This window comes from Salvelinus namaycush, chromosome 2 (assembly GCF_016432855.1).
Source record: "Salvelinus namaycush isolate Seneca chromosome 2, SaNama_1.0, whole genome shotgun sequence".
NCBI lineage: Eukaryota > Metazoa > Chordata > Actinopteri > Salmoniformes > Salmonidae > Salvelinus > Salvelinus namaycush.
The window spans coordinates 4,586,704-4,607,604 of NC_052308.1; the positions used below are offsets into that span (position 1 = coordinate 4,586,704).

Consider the following 20,901-nt stretch of genomic DNA (forward strand, 5'->3'; position numbering starts at 1 on the left):
GACAGTAAAGGAGAGAACCTGACACTACTTTGACAGTAGTGTCAAAGTTAAAGTTAGGTTAGAAACTAGCAATGCAAGTGGATTTCTGATTCTAATAATATTACTACACAGATCATTCACCTAATATTAGCTAGCGAGCCAGCAAGCTAACGTTCACTAGCTAGCAAACAGTACACTTTAACTTGCAATGAAAATGTTCTACCTGAAAATGTAGCTAGACTCTTAACCGTATACACGGATGAACGCTAAACGGCAGACTGGAACCATTTAACTTTGGGGCAGCAGGTAGCCTAGTGGTTAGAGTGTTGGACTAGTCACCGAAAGGTTGCAAGATCAAATCCCCGAGCTGAAGAGGTAAAAATCTGTCGTTCTGCCCCTGAACAAGGCAGCCTGTTCCTAGGCCGTCATTGTAAATAAGAATTTGTTCTTAACTGACTTGCCTAGTTAAATAAAGGGTAAATAAATACAAATAAAATACTTGTTTGGTCAGTGTTGTGTCAAGTCACTCCGGTTCACACTGACCGTGGCGTGTGCAGAAAGTAGCCCATCACTTTTTCCTACTGATCTTTTGTCGATAGTACCTGCTAACTTCAGTGCATCGATGTTGTTGAGAACGACGGCGCGGTTAGAAAGGACTGTCAACACATACTGAACAGCTCACGTTATAGACAGAAACATGCTACACGGCAGACCAATCCAAACTCATCTCCCGGCATGTCCAGCCCATCCATTATCTCAACCAATGATGGCTAGCGGGGAAGGTTGCTGGCTTTTTCCGTGGCTAAACCAACTAGGCTCGTAATTTAACCATTTTATTCGTATTTACAGATGGATTACAAGTTCGTTATTAAGGCACATAAACGTTCATATTGTTCCAGAAAGCAATTCTGCCAAAAAGCACATTTTGATAATGTTTACGTTCAAACGCCTCTCCAGGGAAGTAGTAATGTACGACATACGCCTTGGTTCCTGAAACGAGTCACATTTCGGCTAAACAGTCTATGTTGCATCCCAAATGACCCCCAATGACCTATATAGGGCACTACTTTGACACCCTATGACCTATATAGGGCACTACTTTGACACCCAATGACCTATATAGGGCACTACTTTGACACCCTATGACCTATATAGGGCACTACTTTGACCCCCTATGACCTATATAGGGCACTACTTTGACACCCTATGACCTATATAGGGCACTACTTTGACACCCTATGACCTATATAGGGCACTACTTTGACACCCTATGACCTATATAGGGCACTACTTTGACACCCTATGACCTATATAGGGCACTACTTTTTTTTGACCAGAGACCTGAAGTAGTGCACTATACACGGGAATAGGGTTCCATTTGGGACGGGAACGTGACCTCTTTTCCCCACAGGCTATTCTGACAGGTCAGAGCATGAGGGCATTCCGGGGATCTCTGTTGTTAACGTTATGACACTAACCTTGACCAATGTCTTTCTGGGGGTTAATGAAGACAGTGGTAATGTTGATCCGGTCACCTTTCCTCTGGTTTATCCCTCTTACATCTGGTTAGAGTACGTGTGAATAGAGAACTGAAATAACTAATCAATGAGGAAAACAGTCGGTCAAGTCCCAGACTCCTCCTCATGGATCGTGTTTAACTTAACCTGGTCAACTCCTGTGTTAGTACCTTCCCCTCTGTTAATTGACCTTTTAGACCTGTTCTATTTATCTGGTTGTGTACATGGAAGACTAATGTATTCCCTCATTGGTTGAGACTCATTCAGTCCCAGACTCCTCCTCATGAAGTTCGATTGGTTGATCAACGATTGATAGTGTATCCTGTTATTCACATTCACCCAATAGGACTTTCCTAGTCTGTGACTCTGCTTCCAGCAGTACTCCCTGACTCTGTCTTATCGTGATGGTTAAAACGACCTGAGAAAAGGGATACTGTAGAGCTTCCTGTCCTTGGACTCTGATCTCATGCGACTGAGCTGCTGCCTGTGACAGCGGAGACTCCAGGGGTTGTGGCTGATCTTCTCTGAGCCCAGGCCGCTGTTATTATCCAGCATCTGGAAGGGAATATCACTGTAGATCTGGAGCTCTAGACGAGGACTCTTCAGTTCCTGGAGACTGGAGGGAGAGGACACAGGGACAACATGGTTAACAGCGGAGAGAGGGCACAGATTAACAAACAGGTTAACAAACAGGTTAACTAAGAGGTTAACTAACAGGTTAACTAGAGCACCACAACAAGTCACTGTGGATCTGGAGCTCCGGATGAGGACTCTTCAGGAGACTGGACGGGGAGGACAATATATTGACAAGAGAGTCGAGTGACCGCTCTAACAATGGAAATACATGTCCTCAAAGATGAACGGCAGGCGGTAAGAGGCGAGATCAGGTAGGACCATTCTAGCCAATAAGAGTGCAGATACGCGTGTGAACAAAAGGCAGAATTAAGACGTTTTTCTCAAAGTTGCCGGAACGCCACGTGCATCCACTTATATCAGTACATTTGTAACAGCCTATAAACGTTACGACACTTCTATCCAATCAAATAAGCCTCAGGTAATTCACACTTTCTCATAGATCTCCATACAAAAAAAAATCCCCACTTGGTCTGCTTAAGTCACGTGGACTGATTCTAGGGCGGAGTAAATCCTCTCTGGGACAACACAAAGGACACAACAGAAGGTCAACTAATACAAAACAGGCTTCATTCTAAATCCTTCTGGGTTTACCCAGAAACCCTTGTTTTAAAAGGTCAACCAACTAACCCAGGGCACCACAGGTCAACTAGCCGACGGAGGGCAGCAAAACAAACACAGCCAGGGCACCAAAACAAACACATCCAGGGCACCACAGGTCAACTAGCCAACGGAGGGCACCACAGGTCAACTAGCCAACGGAGGGCACCAAAACAAACACAGCCAGGGCACCACAGGTCAACTAGCCAACAGAGGGCACCAAAACAAACACAGCCAGGGCACCACAGGTCAACTAGCCAACGGAGGGCACCAAAACAAACACAGCTAGGGCACCACAGGTCAACTAGCCAACAGAGGGCACCAAAACAAACACAGCTAGGGCACCACAGGTCAATTAGCCAACAGAGGGCACCAAAACAAACACAGCTAGGGCACCACAGGTCAATTAGCCAACGGAGGGCACCACAGGTCAACTAGCCAACGGAGGGCACCAAAACAAACACAGCCAGGGCACCAAAACAAACACAGCCAGGGCACCAAAACAAACACAGCCAGGGCACCAAAACAAACACAGCCAGGGCACCAAAACAAACACAGCCAGGGCACCAAAACAAACACAGCCAGGGCACCACAGGTCAACTAGCCAACAGAGGGCACCAAAACAAACACAGCCAGGGCACTACAGGTCAACTAGCCAACGGAGGGCACCAAAACAAACACAGCCAGGGCACCACAGGTCAACTAGCCAACAGAGGGCACCAAAACAACCACAGCCAGGGCACTACAGGTCAACTAGCCAACGGAGGGCACCACAGGTCAACTAGCCAACAGAGGGCACCACAGGTCAACTAGCCAACGGAGGGCACCAAAACAAACACAGCTAGGGCACCACAGGTCAACTAGCCAACAGAGGGCACCAAAACAAACACAGCCAGGGCACCACAGGTCAACTAGCCAACAGAGGGCACCAAAACAAACACAGCCAGGGCACCACAGGTCAACTAGCCGACGGAGGGCACCAAAACAACCACAGCCAGGGCACCACAGGTCAACTAGCCAACGGAGGGCACCACAGGTCAACTAGCCAACGGAGGGCACCAAAACAAACACAGCCAGGGCACCACAGGTCAACTAGCCGATAACACTCTTAGGCTGCCCGATAACGCTCTTAGGCTGCCCGATAACACTCTTAGGCTGCCCGATAACACTCTTAGGCTGCCCGATAACACTCTTAGGCTGCCCGATAACACTCTTAGGCTGCCCGATAACACTCTTAGGCGTCCCGCTCAAGGATTTAAATGGCAGAGAAATACCTGACTCTACCAAAGACCAGCTACCATTTCTGCCATTTTTTACACTGATCTGAAATAATTTGGGTACATAATGTCTCCCTTATCATTTCCTATGACTGAAAACAGCTTCTGGAGTTAAGAACAGCGATCACTAACCTCAATTTGGAAGACAATTTCTATTTTAACGAGTCAGCAGCTCTGGACGTTCTGCTTACTTTGGCCCAGGCCCTAATCCCCGGGACTCTAGAGAGGAAGCGACAGTGAAAGAGGCAGGCGAAGTGGCATCCTGAGGAGACTACGTTGGCGAACTAACAGACCACTAAATGCCCTCTGTTCTGTTGGTGAGCGTGCAGTCACTGGAGAATAAATTGGATGAGCTCCGTTCGAGACTATCTCATCTACGGGAACTGATGACCTGTAATATTCTATGTTTCTCAGAGTCGTCAAGACTGGTCGGCAGCCTCAGATAAGATGAGGTGGGAGAGGTGTGTCTCTGGTCGGCAGCCTCAGATAAGATGAGGTGGGAGAGGTGTGTCTCTGGTCGGCAGCCTCAGATAAGATGAGGTGGGAGAGGTGTGTCTCTGGTCGGCAGCCTCAGATAAGATGAGGTGGGAGAGGTGTGTCTCTTTGTTAATAACTAGAGCTAGTGCGCAATCTCTAATGTTAAGGAATTCTGAAGTTTTTGATCGGCCGAGTTAGAAAACCTTGTGGGATAGGCATTTGACATTTTTGACTATTGGAGTGCTCGCATATTTTTTTGTGGTTGTTGAATATTCAGAATGAGAAGGAAAAAATGTTTAACACAAGGGCAAGGCCCGCACTGCCCAAAAATATGTGCATTTTATCTATATGCCAGGCGTGTACAACAATGCATAAAGGTCCATAACCATTACAGACAACAAATTATAAATGCTGAATTGGCTCATATATATTCAGTCAATAGAAAACAATTGCCATTTCAGATAAATTTATTAAAACCGTAATATGAACTGGTTATATTATATCGTGGAACACAATCTTCAAGAAGGCAGTAAACTCAGCAGCGGCGCTTGCTTGTAAAAGCCTATGCCTGTGCAAATGGCATAACCTTATTCTATACCACTCTTATTTCCCGTGCCCTTATCACAGTCAAGACAACTATTTTTTATAGCAACAAAAACAAAACATGTAACAAAGCAGAATAAAATATAATATTTGATCTAATTAAAAACTTTGCCAGTTGAAGTGATGCACATCTCGCATGTCTGAAATAGTTATACTCAAAGAGAGATGATTTCAAACGGGGCTTTAAATTTGCCATTTTTCTTCAGGGTTACAAACCAAAATGTGTCTTATTTTCAATATAGGCCTACAGACTCATTCTAAACGGATGATCAATTCCACATGGAACACTGCATGGTGATGAATCACGTCCAGGCCATCCGATTGGGTGAGTAGGCCTTGGTTGAATGATTCTGATGGAAATTAGCTCCGTCTTTATCAAACTAATGCTTCTTTTTGCTTCATATTTTCAGTGTAGAACCTGTCTATGTTTAAGGGGGGTTATTGTCTATGTTTAAGGGGGGTTATTGTCTATGTTTAAGGGGGGTTATTGTCTATGTTTCTATGTTTAGGGGAGATATTGTCTATGTTTAGGGGGGTTATTGTCTATGTTTAGGGGGGATTATTGTCTATGTTTAGGGGGGATTATTGTCTATGTTTAGGGGGGATTATTGTCTATGTTTAGGGGGGATTATTGTCTATGTTTAGGAGGGGTTATTGTCTATGTTTAGGGGGGTTATTGTCTATGTTTCTATGTTTAGGGGGGTTATTGTCTATGTTTAGGGGGGATTATTGTCTATGTTTAGGGGGGATTATTGTCTATGTTTAGGGGGGATTATTGTCTATGTTTAGGAGGGGTTATTGTCTATGTTTAGGGGGGGTTATTGTCTATGTTTAGGGGGGGTTATTGTCTATGTTTAGGGGGGTTATTGTCTATGTTTAGGGGGGGTTATTGTCTATGCTAACCAATTTCAAGTAGCCTAAGTGGAAAAAGCCTAAGCGGAAAATAGAGAGGACACACACCAGCTACCATTAGGCCGACAGAAATGCCCCAAAAAACAGGACGACCGTGGGCATAAAAAAATGCCTCTGATGGGATACACGAGCTACATTCCTTGCCAAATGACAACAGTTTTATTACAAATTCAAAATGTACAAGTTGATTTGAAGTAGGACAAATATATGTGTTCCAACAACGAGCTGCAGTTTTGGAATAATTGAGTCCACTCAAGACAACATGTTTTAAATAAATAAAAAATCAGGACAAGCCACGAAGCACATTCCACCAAATAGTTTTACAGTATTAAAAAAAATAAGAAGATCTCTGGTAATTTTTTTTTTAGTTTTGATGTCTGTTACCATTTACCAATAGAGTTTTCATTTATATTTTTTGCAGTTGTCCATTTACCACCACAAACTGATGCTGGCACTAAGACCGCACTCAACCAACTGTATAGAGCCATAAGCATGTTAAAATATGATATTTAAGTTTTACATTTTTAATACATTGTCAAACATTTCTAAATACCCATTTTTTTTTTTGCTTTGTCATTATGGGCTATTGTGTGTAGATTGATGAGGTAAAAATACAATTGAATCAATTTTCGAATAAGGCTGTAAAGTAAAAAAATGTGGAAAAAACGGAAGGGAATGCACTTTATATACTCAAGTTATCGCTACTCATTGTGTATTTATATCTTGGATTTTATTATCTTGGATTATCTTGTATTATCTCTTTCTTACTTGTAAGTAAGCCCTTCACTGTTAGTCTACACCTGTTGTTTACGAAGCATTTAATTTGATAATGAGTTACTGATTATTACATAGACATACATACATACCCACCCCTGGCTTCTCACTCATTTCTCAGTACTGTTGCGCGGGGCGATCGTCTTTTATCTCTCTGGTAGACACACACACACACACACACACACACACACACACACACACACACACACACACACACACACACACACACACACACGAGACACAAACCATTCCCTATTCCTCACTGCTCTACTCACTTCTCAGTGCTGTCACTCTCGTGTGGTAGCCTCTCCTCCTTGATCTCGGAGGTGGAGCGGTGGAGGCTCCGTCGGGAGTGTTTCCTTCGTGGTTGGTCCCTCTCCGGTAGGTCCTCGTGGTCCAGGCCCTCACTCTCCACGTACGGGTACGCCACCAGGTTGATGTAGCCGTCTATGTCCCCCTCGAAACATACCAACACCATGCCTGGAGGAGCAAAGAGCAGGGATATGATCAGCACAACAATAACAGGATTTTTTAGCAAGGGGATAGGTTCGTTTCAGAAATGAATGGAAGGATAAATGTCAGAAAAAGCAAGAATTCCTGATTAATCAGGAAGAAGCACATCCCTGAGAGAGGGTGGAAGAGGAACAGAGTATTTTCAAAACGTGTGTGTGTGTTTCAGTGTTGTATGAGGAGGTTGGTATCAGAGAAAGACAAAGCACAATTGTACCAGCCATTCTATGCCATTGGGTCTACCATGTTCTAATTCAAATTCAAAGCAATTGGATACCATAAATGACATCAGAGAGCAAGGTGACACTGTTCTGTCAGACACCTTCCGCTGGAGGAAAAACACACTGCCAGGAAGAAGATTTAGTTTTCTTTTCTCACTACAGCTTTGAGATACACTATATATACAAAAGTATGTGGACACCCCTTCAGATTAGTTGATTCGGGTATTTCAGCCCCACCCGTTGCTGACAGGTGAATACAATTGAGCACACAGCCATGCAATCTCCACAGACAAACATTGGCAGTAGAATGGCCCGTACTGAAGAGCTCAGTGACTTTAAACGTTGCACTGTCATAGGATGCCACCTATCCAACAAGTCAGTTCGTAAAGTTTCTGCCCTGCTAGAGCTGCCCCCAGTCAACTGTAAGAGGTGTTATTGTGAAGTGGAAACGTCTAGGAGCAACAACGGCTCAGCCACAAAGTGGTAGGCCACACAAGCTCACAGAACGGGACCGCCAAGTGCTGAAGGGCGTAAAGATTGTCTGTCCTCGGTTGCCTACCTCCTCGGTAGGTAAGTAAAGAAATAAAAACAACAGTAAAAAGACAGTGAAAAACAGTAGAGAGGCTATATACAGTAGAGAGGCTATAGACAGTAGAGAGGCTACATACAGACACCGGTTAGTCGGACTGATTGAGGTAGTATGTACATGTAGATATGGTTAGAGTAAATTTAGAAATAATAATTAGTAATTCATGTATGATCCATCCTGTGTATATGTAATTGTATATGATTATTTAGGTATTTAGTAAATAAATAATTAAACCAAATGTTGTATTGCTGATTCAACTTGTTAGCCAGGGTTCGTGAAGATGACCAAGAATTTTACGATATTCAGATGAGAATCTGGTAAAAGATTACCAGATCTTTTAGATTGTATTCGGGAAGACGACAGCTCTATAAACATTCTTCCGTGGTGCCCCGACTTCCTAGTTAATTACATTTACATGATTAGTTTAAATCAGGTAATATTAATTACAGAGAATTGATTTGATAAAATAGCATGTCATATATGATTTAATCCATAGTAAAGACACGACAACGCCTATGTAGATATTCCATAAAGAAATCTGCCGTTTCCAGCTACAATAGTCATTTACAACATGAACAATATCTACACTGTATTTCTGATCAATTTGATGTTATTTTAAATGGACCAAAGAAAAGTGCATTTCTTTCAAAAACAAGGACATTTCTAAGTGACCCCAAACTTTTGAAGAAAAAAGAGGCGGTGTTTCTGTTCTGATTGCGTAATAGTAGAGTTAGCACAACAAAAGACACTCGATTGATACAAATCATCGTGATATCATATCATTCTGCCCGGTAAGAAAACACTGCAGTTATCATTTAATTTGGAAAGTTTGATGGGAAAGGCTTTAGAAATGACTGTTTTGGCATCACTAACTGGCTACACAAAGTGAGTGAGTGAGTGAGTGAGTGAGTGAGTGAGTGTGAGGGAGGGAGTGAGGGAGAGAGAGAGATGCAATTACAATCAGAGGCATTTGTTTGAACAGTAACCTGGGGAAGGTTTTCTATAGTATTATACATTTAAGAGTTAAACTTTCTTAATAAGCACAATGTCTTGAGTCAAAGACAAATTGAACAAAAACATTGCACAACTGATCATATTTCCACCCTAAACACCCTGATAGATAAACATGTCTCCCACCATAAGACCAAAATGTACGCTGGCTTTAAAACATTTGATTCTATTTGGCATACAGGACTGTTCTACAAAGTTATATAAAGTGGTGTCAGGGGTAAAACATATTAAATCAATGTATACTGGCAATACGTGCAGCATCAAAATTGGGAAGAAAAAAACAGAATTCTTTAACCAGCGGCGGGGCCTTCGCCAGGGTTGCAATCTGAGCCCTGCACGCTTCAATATTTACATCAACAAATTGGCCACGATTCTAGACGAATCCTCAGCCCCTGGTGTTAGTCTCCACAATTCAGAGGTTAAATGCCGGCTCTTCTCAGATGACCTGTGTCTGTTGTCACCCACAGCACATGGCCTACAGCAGAGCCCGGACCTGCTAGAGCAGTACTGCCAGACCTGGGCCCTGGCAGTAAACCCCAAAAAGACTAAATAATGATTTTCCAGAGAAGATCCAGATCTCTGGGAATTAGACCCAAGTTCTCAATTGGTACAACATATATAGAGTACTGCACACACTACAATTACTTACGTTTAAAAATAAGCTCAACTGGACACCTTAATGAGGCAGTGAATGAACTGAGAGAGAAAGCACGCAGGGCATTCTACACCATTAAAATGAATTCAAATTTAAATACCTATTAAAATGTGGCTAAACCTAATTGAATGTGTCATTTAACCAATTGCACTTTATGGCAGCGAGGTGTGTGGTTCACTTGTAAAACAAGATTTCACCCAATGGGACAAACACCCCATTGAAACCCTGCATGCAGAGTTCTGTAAGATTCTCCTACATGTCCAGAGGAAAACTACAAACAATGCATGCAGGGCAGAATTAGGCAAATATCCACTAATAATAAAACATTAAAAAAGAGCAATTCAGTTTTGGAAACATGTAAAATACAGTGACCCCCTCTCATATCATTACCAAGCCCTGCAATACCAAGAGCTGAGCAAAGAAAAGAGTCCCCTCATCCAGCTGGTCCTGGGGCTGAGTTCACAAACCTGTTCTACTAACACACTGAAGCCTCAGGACCAGAACATCCAATCAATCAGAATAAAACAAATTACAACACAGTCAAAACAAAACTATATTGTTTATTGGGAAACACAAGCACAAACACAGAGCAAAATGCAGTGCTATCTGGCCCTAAATCGACAGTACACTGTGGCTAACTATTTGACCGTGGTTACTGATCAAAACCTTAGAAAAACCTTGACAAAGTTCAGGCTCAGTGAGCACAGCCTTGCCATTGAGAAGGGTAGACACAGGAAAACCTGGCTCCCTGTAGAGGAAAGGCTGTGCAACCACTGCACCACAACAGAACCCGAGACGGAGCTGCATTTCCTGACAAAATGTAAAAAATATATAATAATTAGAGTGTAGTTTCCCCAACTTTGAAACCCTTATTCAAGGTTTCAAAGACCTCTCTGATAAGAGTAGGCTACCCGTCCCTGTCCCCCCTGCCTGTCTGTCCCCCCTTGCCTGTCTGTCCCCCCTTGCCTGTCTGTCCCCCCTGCCTGTCTGTCCCCCCTGCCTGTCTGTCCCCCCTTGCCTGTCTGTCCCCCCTTGCCTGTCTGTCCCCCCTGCCTGTCTGTCCCCCCTGCCTGTCTGTCCCCCCTTGCCTGTCTGTCCCCCCTTGCCTGTCTGTCCCCCCTGCCTGTCTGTCCCCCCTTGCCTGTCTGTCCCCCCTTGCCTGTCTGTCCCCCCTTGCCTGTCTGTCCCCCCTGTCTGTCCCCCCTGCCTGTCTGTCCCCCCTGCCTGTTTGTCCCCCCTGCCTGTCTGTCCCCCCTTGCCTGTCTGTCCCCCCCTGCCTGTCTGTCCCCCCCTGCCTGTCTGTCCCCCCTTGCCTGTCCTGTGTGTATTAATATCTCATTCTCCAGCCCTACATACCTTTAAGGGTTGTAGCCCTGCCTGTCTGTCCCCCCCTGCCTGTCTGTCCCCCCTGCCTGTCTGTCCCCCCTTGCCTGTCTGTCCCCCCCTGCCTGTCTGTCCCCCCCTGCCTGTCTGTCCCCCTTGCCTGTCCTGTGTGTATTAATGTCTCATTCTCCAGCCCTACATACCTTTAAGGGTTGTAGCCCTGCCTGTCTGTCCCCCCCTGCCTGTCTGTCCCCCCATGCCTGTCTGTCCCCCCTGCCTGTCTGTCCCCCCTTGCCTGTCTGTCCCCCCCTGCCTGTCTGTCCCCCCTGCCTGTCTGTCCCCCCTTGCCTGTCCTGTGTGTATTAATGTCTCATTCTCCAGCCCTACATACCTTTAAGGGTTGTAGCCCTGCCTGTCTGTCCCCCCCTGCCTGTCTGTCCCCCCTTGCCTGTCTGTCCCCCCTTGCCTGTCCTGTGTGTATTAATGTCTCATTCTCCAGCCCTACATACCTTTAAGGGTTGTAGCCCTGCCTGGCCACCTGGCTGCCTGGCCACCTGGCTGCCTGGCCAGGTGGTCTTGTTGTCATGTATCAACAATGCAGAGCGTGTGGTTATTGGCGGCAGCAGTCCTATTTATACACATACTTCTTCAGAGTCCCAAATGAAACCCTATTCCATAAGTAGCACACAACTAATGACCAGAGCCCTACAAAAGGGACCAGGGTGCCATTTGGGATGCAGCCTATACAGCCAGGCCAGGTGGGACACAGAGCCAGCTATGAAGAGGTAGAGAGATTGTAATGGAGGGAAAAAACCTGCCCTCTGTTACCGTTACCCTGCTAGCACTGGAACAGACCAGGGGAGTTACCCTGCTAGCACTGGAACAGACCAGGGGAGTTACCCTGCTAGCACTGGAATAGACCAGGGGAGTTACCGTTACCCTGCTAGCACTGGAACAGACCAGGGGAGTTACCGTTACCCTGCTAGCACTGGAATAGACCAGGGGAGTTACCGTTACCCTGCTAGCACTGGAACAGACCAGGGGTGTTACCGTTACCCTGCTAGCACTGGAACAGACCAGGGGTGTTACCGTTACCCTGCTAGCACTGGAACAGACCAGGGGAGTTACCGTTACCCTGCTAGCACTGGAACAGACCAGGGGAGTTACCGTTACCCTGCTAGCACTGGAACAGACCAGGGGAGTTACCGTTACCCTGCTAGCACTGGAACAGACCAGGGGAGTTACCGTTACCCTGCTAGCACTGGAACAGACCAGGGGAGTTACCCTGCTAGCACTGGAACAGACCAGGGGAGTTACCCTGCTAGCACTGGAATAGACCAGGGGAGTTACCCTGCTAGCACTGGAACAGACCAGGGGAGTTACCCTGCTAGCACTGGAACAGACCAGGGGAGTTACCCTGCTAGCACTGGAACAGACCAGGGGAGTTACCGTTACCCTGCTAGCACTGGAACAGACCAGGGGAGTTACCGTTACCCTGCTAGCACTGGAACAGACCAGGGGAGTTACCCTGCTAGCACTGGAACAGACCAGGGGAGTTACCCTGCAAGCACTGGAACAGACCAGGGGAGTTACCGTTACCCTGCTAGCACTGGAACAGACCAGGGGAGTTACCGTTACCCTGCTAGAACTGGAACAGACCAGGGGACTTACCGTTACCGTGCTAGCACTGGAACAGACCAGGGGACTTACCGTTACCCTGCTAGCACTGGAACAGACCAGGGGAGTTACCCTGCTAGCAATGGAACAGACCAGGGGAGTTACCCTGCAAGCACTGGAACAGACCAGGGGAGTTACCGTTACCCTGCTAGCACTGGAACAGACCAGGGGAGTTACCGTTACCCTGCTAGCACTAGAACAGACCAGGGGAGTTACCCTGCTAGCACTGGAACAGACCAGGGGAGTTACTGTTACCCTGCTAGCACTGGAACAGACCAGGGGAGTTACCGTTACCCTGCTAGCACTGGAATAGACCAGGGGAGTTACCGTTACCCTGCTAGCACTGGAACAGACCAGGGGAGTTACCCTGCTAGCACTGGAACAGACCAGGGGAGTTACTGTTACCCTGCTGGCACTGGAACAGACCAGGGGAGTTACCCTGCTAGCACTGGAACAGACCAGGGGAGTCACCGTTACCCTGCTGGCACTGGAACAGACCAGGGGAGTTACCCTGCTGGCACTGGAACAGACCAGGGGAGTTACCGTTACCCTGCTGGCACTGGAACAGACGAGGGGAGTTACCCTGCTAGCACTGGAACAGACCAGGGGAGTTACCGTTACCCTGCTAGAACTGGAAAAGACCAGGGGAGTTACTGTTACCCTGCTGGCACTGGAATAGACCAGGGGAGTTACCCTGCTAGCACTGGAACAGACCAGGGGAGTTACCGTTACCCTGCTGGAACTGGAACAGACCAGGGGAGTTACCGTTACCCTGCTAACACTGGAACAGACCAGGGGAGTTACCGTTACCCTGCTGGCACTGGAACAGACCAGGGGAGTTACCGTTACCCTGCTAGAACTGGAATAGACCAGGGGAGTTACCGTTACCCTGCTAGCACTGGAACAGACCAGGGGAGTTACCGTTACCCTGCTAGCACTGGAACAGACCAGGGGAGTTACCCTGCTAGCACTGGAATAGACCAGGGGAGTTACCGTTACCCTGCTAGCACTGGAACAGACCAGGGGAGTTACCCTGCTAGCACTGGAATAGACCAGGGGAGTTACCGTTACCCTGCTAGCACTAGAATAGACCAGGGGAGTTATCGTTACCCTGCTAGCACTGGAACAGACCAGGGGAGTTACCCTGCTAGCACTGGAACAGACCAGGGGAGTTACCCTGCAAGCACTGGAACAGACCAGGGGAGTTACCGTTACCCTGCTAGCACTGGAACAGACCAGGGGAGTTACCGTTACCCTGCTAGAACTGGAACAGACCAGGGGAGTTACCGTTACCCTGCTAGCACTGGAACAGACCAGGGGAGTTACCCTGCTAGCACTGGAACAGACCAGGGGAGTTACCCTGCTAGCAATGGAACAGACCAGGGGAGTTACCCTGCAAGCACTGGAACAGACCAGGGGAGTTACCGTTACCCTGCTAGCACTGGAACAGACCAGGGGAGTTACCGTTACCCTGCTAGCACTGGAACAGACCAGGGGAGTTACCGTTACCCTGCTAGCACTGGAACAGACCAGGGGAGTTACCCTGCTAGCACTGGAACAGACCAGGGGAGTTACTGTTACCCTGCTAGCACTGGAACAGACCAGGGGAGTTACCGTTACCCTGCTAGCACTGGAATAGACCAGGGGAGTTACCGTTACCCTGCTAGCACTGGAATAGACCAGGGGAGTTACCGTTACCCTGCTAGCACTGGAATAGACCAGGGGAGTTACCGTTACCCTGCTAGCACTGGAACAGACCAGGGGAGTTACCCTGCTAGCACTGGAACAGACCAGGGGAGTTACTGTTACCCTGCTAGCACTGGAACAGACCAGGGGCGTTACTGTTACCCTGCTAGCACTGGAACAGACCAGGGGCGTTACTGTTACCCTGCTGGCACTGGAACAGACCAGGGGAGTTACCCTGCTAGCACTGGAACAGACCAGGGGAGTTACCGTTACCCTGCTAGCACTGGAACAGACCAGGGGAGTTACCCTGCTGGCACTGGAACAGACCAGGGGAGTTACCGTTACCCTGCTGGCACTGGAACAGACGAGGGGAGTTACCCTGCTAGCACTGGAACAGACCAGGGGAGTTACCGTTACCCTGCTAGAACTGGAACAGACCAGGGGAGTTACCGTTACCCTGCTAGAACTGGAAAAGACCAGGGGAGTTACTGTTACCCTGCTGGCACTGGAACAGACCAGGGGAGTTACCCTGCTAGCACTGGAACAGACCAGGGGAGTTACCGTTACCCTGCTGGAACTGGAACAGACCAGGGGAGTTACCGTTACCCTGCTAACACTGGAACAGACCAGGGGAGTTACCGTTACCCTGCAGGCACTGGAACAGACCAGGGGTGTTACCGTTACCCTGCTAGCACTGGAACAGATCAGGGGAGTTACCGTTACCCTGCTAGCACTGGAACAGACCAGGGGAGTTACCGTTACCCTGCTAGCACTGGAACAGACCAGGGGAGTTACCGTTACCCTGCTGGCACTGGAACAGACCAGGGGAGTTACTGTTACCCTGCTAGCACTGGAACAGACCAGGGGAGTTACTGTTACCCTGCTAGCACTGGAACAGACCAGGGGAGTTACCGTTACCCTGCTGGCACTGGAACAGACCAGAGGAGTTACCCTGCTGGCACTGGAACAGACCAGGGGAGTTACCGTTACCCTGCTGGCACTGGAACAGACGAGGGGAGTTACCCTGCTAGCACTGGAACAGACCAGGGGCGTTACCCTGCTAGCACTGGAACAGACCAGGGGAGTTACCGTTACCCTGCTAGAACTGGAAAAGACCAGGGGAGTTACTGTTACCCTGCTGGCACTGGAACAGACCAGGGGAGTTACCCTGCTAGCACTGGAACAGACCAGGGGAGTTACCGTTACCCTGCTGGAACTGGAACAGACCAGGGGAGTTACCGTTACCCTGCTAACACTGGAACAGACCAGGGGAGTTACCGTTACCCTGCAGGCACTGGAACAGACCAGGGGTGTTACCGTTACCCTGCTAGCACTGGAACAGACCAGGGGAGTTACCGTTACCCTGCTAGCACTGGAACAGACCAGGGGAGTTACCCTGCTAGCACTGGAACAGACCAGGGGAGTTACCCTGCTAGCACTGGAACAGACCAGGGGAGTTACTGTTACCCTGCTAGCACTGGAACAGACCAGGGGAGTTACTGTTACCCTGCTAGCACTGGAACAGACCAGGGGAGTTACCGTTACCCTGCTGGCACTGGAACAGACCAGGGGAGTTACCGTTACCCTGCTGGCACTGGAACAGACCAAGGGAGTTACCGTTACCCTGCTGGCACTGGAACAGACCAGGGGAGTTACCGTTACCCTGCTGGCACTGGAACAGACCAGGGGAGTTACCGTTACCCTGCTAGCACTGGAACAGACCAGGGGAGTTACCCTGCAAGCACTGGAACAGACCAGGGGAGTTACCGTTACCCTGCTGGCACTGGAACAGACCAGGGGAGTTACCGTTACCCTGCTGGCACTGTAACAGACCAGGGGAGTTACCGTTACCCTGCTGGCACTGGAATAGACCAGGGGAGTTACCGTTACCCTGCTGGCACTGGAATAGACCAGGGGAGTTACCGTTACCCTGCTAGCACTGGAACAGACCAGGGGAGTTACCGTTACCCTGCTAGCACTGGAACAGACCAGGGGAGTTGGAGTTACCCTGCAAGCACTGGAACAGACCAGGGGAGTTACCGTTACCCTGCTGGCACTGGAACAGACCAGGGGAGTTACCGTTACCCTGCTGGCACTGGAACAGACCAGGGGAGTTACCGTTACCCTGCTAACACTGGAACAGACCAAGGGAGTTACCGTTACCCTGCAGGCACTGGAACAGACCAGGGGTGTTACCATTACCCTGCTAGCACTGGAACAGACCAGGGGAGTTACCCTGCTAGCACTGGAACAGACCAGGGGAGTTACCCTGCTAGCACTGGAACAGACCAGGGGAGTTACCGTTACCCTGCTGGAACTGGAACAGACCAGGGGAGTTACCGTTACCCTGCTAACACTGGAACAGACCAGGGGAGTTACCGTTACCCTGCAGGCACTGGAACAGACCAGGGGTGTTACCGTTACCCTGCAGGCACTGGAACAGACCAGGGGTGTTACCGTTACCCTGCTAGCACTGGAACAGACCAGGGGAGTTACCGTTACCCTGCTAGCACTGGAACAGACCAGGGGAGTTACCCTGCTAGCACTGGAACAGACCAGGGGAGTTACCGTTACCCTGCTAGCACTGGAACAGACCAGGGGAGTTACCGTTACCCTGCTGGCACTGGAACAGACCAGGGGAGTTACTGTTACCCTGCTGGCACTGGAACAGACCAGGGGAGTTACTGTTACCTTGCTAGCACTGGAACAGACCAGGGGAGTTACCGTTACCCTGCTAGCACTGGAACAGACCAGGGGAGTTACCGTTACCCTGCTAGCACTGGAACAGACCAGGGGAGTTACCGTTACCCTGCTAGCACTGGAACAGACCAGGGGAGTTACCCTGCTAGCACTGGAACAGACCAGGGGAGTTACTGTTACCCTGCTAGCACTGGAACAGACCAGGGGAGTTACCGTTACCCTGCTAGCACTGGAATAGACCAGGGGAGTTACCGTTACCCTGCTAGCACTGGAATAGACCAGGGGAGTTACCGTTACCCTGCTAGCACTGGAATAGACCAGGGGAGTTACCGTTACCCTGCTAGCACTGGAACAGACCAGGGGAGTTACCCTGCTAGCACTGGAACAGACCAGGGGAGTTACTGTTACCCTGCTAGCACTGGAACAGACCAGGGGCGTTACTGTTACCCTGCTAGCACTGGAACAGACCAGGGGCGTTACTGTTACCCTGCTGGCACTGGAACAGACCAGGGGAGTTACCCTGCTAGCACTGGAACAGACCAGGGGAGTTACCGTTACCCTGCTAGCACTGGAACAGACCAGGGGAGTTACCCTGCTGGCACTGGAACAGACCAGGGGAGTTACCGTTACCCTGCTGGCACTGGAACAGACGAGGGGAGTTACCCTGCTAGCACTGGAACAGACCAGGGGAGTTACCGTTACCCTGCTAGAACTGGAACAGACCAGGGGAGTTACCGTTACCCTGCTAGAACTGGAAAAGACCAGGGGAGTTACTGTTACCCTGCTGGCACTGGAACAGACCAGGGGAGTTACCCTGCTAGCACTGGAACAGACCAGGGGAGTTACCGTTACCCTGCTGGAACTGGAACAGACCAGGGGAGTTACCGTTACCCTGCTAACACTGGAACAGACCAGGGGAGTTACCGTTACCCTGCAGGCACTGGAACAGACCAGGGGTGTTACCGTTACCCTGCTAGCACTGGAACAGATCAGGGGAGTTACCGTTACCCTGCTAGCACTGGAACAGACCAGGGGAGTTACCGTTACCCTGCTAGCACTGGAACAGACCAGGGGAGTTACCGTTACCCTGCTGGCACTGGAACAGACCAGGGGAGTTACTGTTACCCTGCTAGCACTGGAACAGACCAGGGGAGTTACTGTTACCCTGCTAGCACTGGAACAGACCAGGGGAGTTACCGTTACCCTGCTGGCACTGGAACAGACCAGAGGAGTTACCCTGCTGGCACTGGAACAGACCAGGGGAGTTACCGTTACCCTGCTGGCACTGGAACAGACGAGGGGAGTTACCCTGCTAGCACTGGAACAGACCAGGGGCGTTACCCTGCTAGCACTGGAACAGACCAGGGGAGTTACCGTTACCCTGCTAGAACTGGAAAAGACCAGGGGAGTTACTGTTACCCTGCTGGCACTGGAACAGACCAGGGGAGTTACCCTGCTAGCACTGGAACAGACCAGGGGAGTTACCGTTACCCTGCTGGAACTGGAACAGACCAGGGGAGTTACCGTTACCCTGCTAACACTGGAACAGACCAGGGGAGTTACCGTTACCCTGCAGGCACTGGAACAGACCAGGGGTGTTACCGTTACCCTGCTAGCACTGGAACAGACCAGGGGAGTTACCGTTACCCTGCTAGCACTGGAACAGACCAGGGGAGTTACCCTGCTAGCACTGGAACAGACCAGGGGAGTTACCGTTACCCTGCTAGCACTGGAACAGACCAGGGGAGTTACTGTTACCCTGCTAGCACTGGAACAGACCAGGGGAGTTACTGTTACCCTGCTAGCACTGGAACAGACCAGGGGAGTTACCGTTACCCTGCTGGCACTGGAACAGACCAGGGGAGTTACCGTTACCCTGCTGGCACTGGAACAGACCAAGGGAGTTACCGTTACCCTGCTGGCACTGGAACAGACCAGGGGAGTTACCGTTACCCTGCTGGCACTGGAACAGACCAGGGGAGTTACCGTTACCCTGCTAGCACTGGAACAGACCAGGGGAGTTACCCTGCAAGCACTGGAACAGACCAGGGGAGTTACCGTTACCCTGCTGGCACTGGAACAGACCAGGGGAGTTACCGTTACCCTGCTGGCACTGTAACAGACCAGGGGAGTTACCGTTACCCTGCTGGCACTGGAATAGACCAGGGGAGTTACCGTTACCCTGCTGGCACTGGAATAGACCAGGGGAGTTACCGTTACCCTGCTAGCACTGGAACAGACCAGGGGAGTTACCGTTACCCTGCTAGCACTGGAACAGACCAGGGGAGTTGGAGTTACCCTGCAAGCACTGGAACAGACCAGGGGAGTTACCGTTACCCTGCTGGCACTGGAACAGACCAGGGGAGTTACCGTTACCCTGCTGGCACTGGAACAGACCAGGGGAGTTACCGTTACCCTGCTAACACTGGAACAGACCAAGGGAGTTACCGTTACCCTGCAGGCACTGGAACAGACCAGGGGTGTTACCATTACCCTGCTAGCACTGGAACAGACCAGGGGAGTTACCCTGCTAGCACTGGAACAGACCAGGGGAGTTACCCTGCTAGCACTGGAACAGACCAGGGGAGTTACCGTTACCCTGCTGGAACTGGAACAGACCAGGGGAGTTACCGTTACCCTGCTAACACTGGAACAGACCAGGGGAGTTACCGTTACCCTGCAGGCACTGGAACAGACCAGGGGTGTTACCGTTACCCTGCAGGCACTGGAACAGACCAGGGGTGTTACCGTTACCCTGCTAGCACTGGAACAGACCAGGGGAGTTACCGTTACCCTGCTAGCACTGGAACAGACCAGGGGAGTTACCCTGCTAGCACTGGAACAGACCAGGGGAGTTACCGTTACCCTGCTAGCACTGGAACAGACCAGGGGAGTTACCGTTACCCTGCTGGCACTGGAACAGACCAGGGGAGTTACTGTTACCCTGCTGGCACTGGAACAGACCAGGGGAGTTACTGTTACCTTGCTAGCACTGGAACAGACCAGGGGAGTTACCGTTACCCTGCTAGCACTGGAACAGACCAGGGGAGTTACCGTTACCCTGCTGGCACTGGAACAGACCAGGGGAGTTACCGTTACCCTGCTGGCACTGGAACAGACCAGGGGAGTTACCGTTACCCTGCTAGCACTGGAACAGACCAGGGGAGTTACCCTGCTAGCACTGGAACAGACCAGGGGAGTTACCCTGCTAGCACTGGAATAGACCAGGGGAGTTACCCTGCTAGCACTGGAACAGACCAGGGGAGTTACCCTGCTAGCACTGGAACAGACCAGGGGAGTTACCCTGCTAGCACTGGAACAGACCAGGGGAGTTACCGTTACCCTGCTAGCACTGGAACAGACCAGGGGAGTTACCCTGCTAGCACTGGAACAGACCAGGGGAGTTACCCTGCAAGCACTGGAACAGACCAGGGGAGTTACCGTTACCCTGCTAGCACTGGAACAGACCAGGGGAGTTACCGTTACCCTGCTAGAACTGGAACAGACCAGGGGACTTACCGTTACCGTGCTAGCACTGGAACAGACCAGGGGACTTACCGTTACCCTGCTAGCACTGGAACAGACCAGGGGAGTTACCCTGCTAGCAATGGAACAGACCAGGGGAGTTACCCTGCAAGCACTGGAACAGACCAGGGGAGTTACCGTTACCCTGCTAGCACTGGAACAGACCAGGGGAGTTACCGTTACCCTGCTAGCACTAGAACAGACCAGGGGAGTTACCCTGCTAGCACTGGAA

At 49.7% G+C, this 20,901-nt stretch overlaps 1 protein-coding gene across 2 annotated transcripts in view; it reads right to left on the bottom strand.

Annotated features, from left to right (window-relative positions):
* LOC120058146 (inositol hexakisphosphate kinase 1-like) overlaps positions 1–20,901 on the bottom strand; it is a 127,919-nt gene that overhangs the window by 17,746 nt on the left and 89,272 nt on the right. For both annotated transcript variants that reach the window (XM_039006623.1, XM_039006616.1), the window contains 2 exons: positions 7,048–7,252; positions 1,931–2,112 (listed from right to left, as the gene is read on the bottom strand). In XM_039006623.1, the coding sequence (XP_038862551.1) occupies positions 1,931–2,112; positions 7,048–7,252 (387 nt within the window). The remainder of the gene's footprint in view (positions 1–1,930; positions 2,113–7,047; positions 7,253–20,901) is intronic.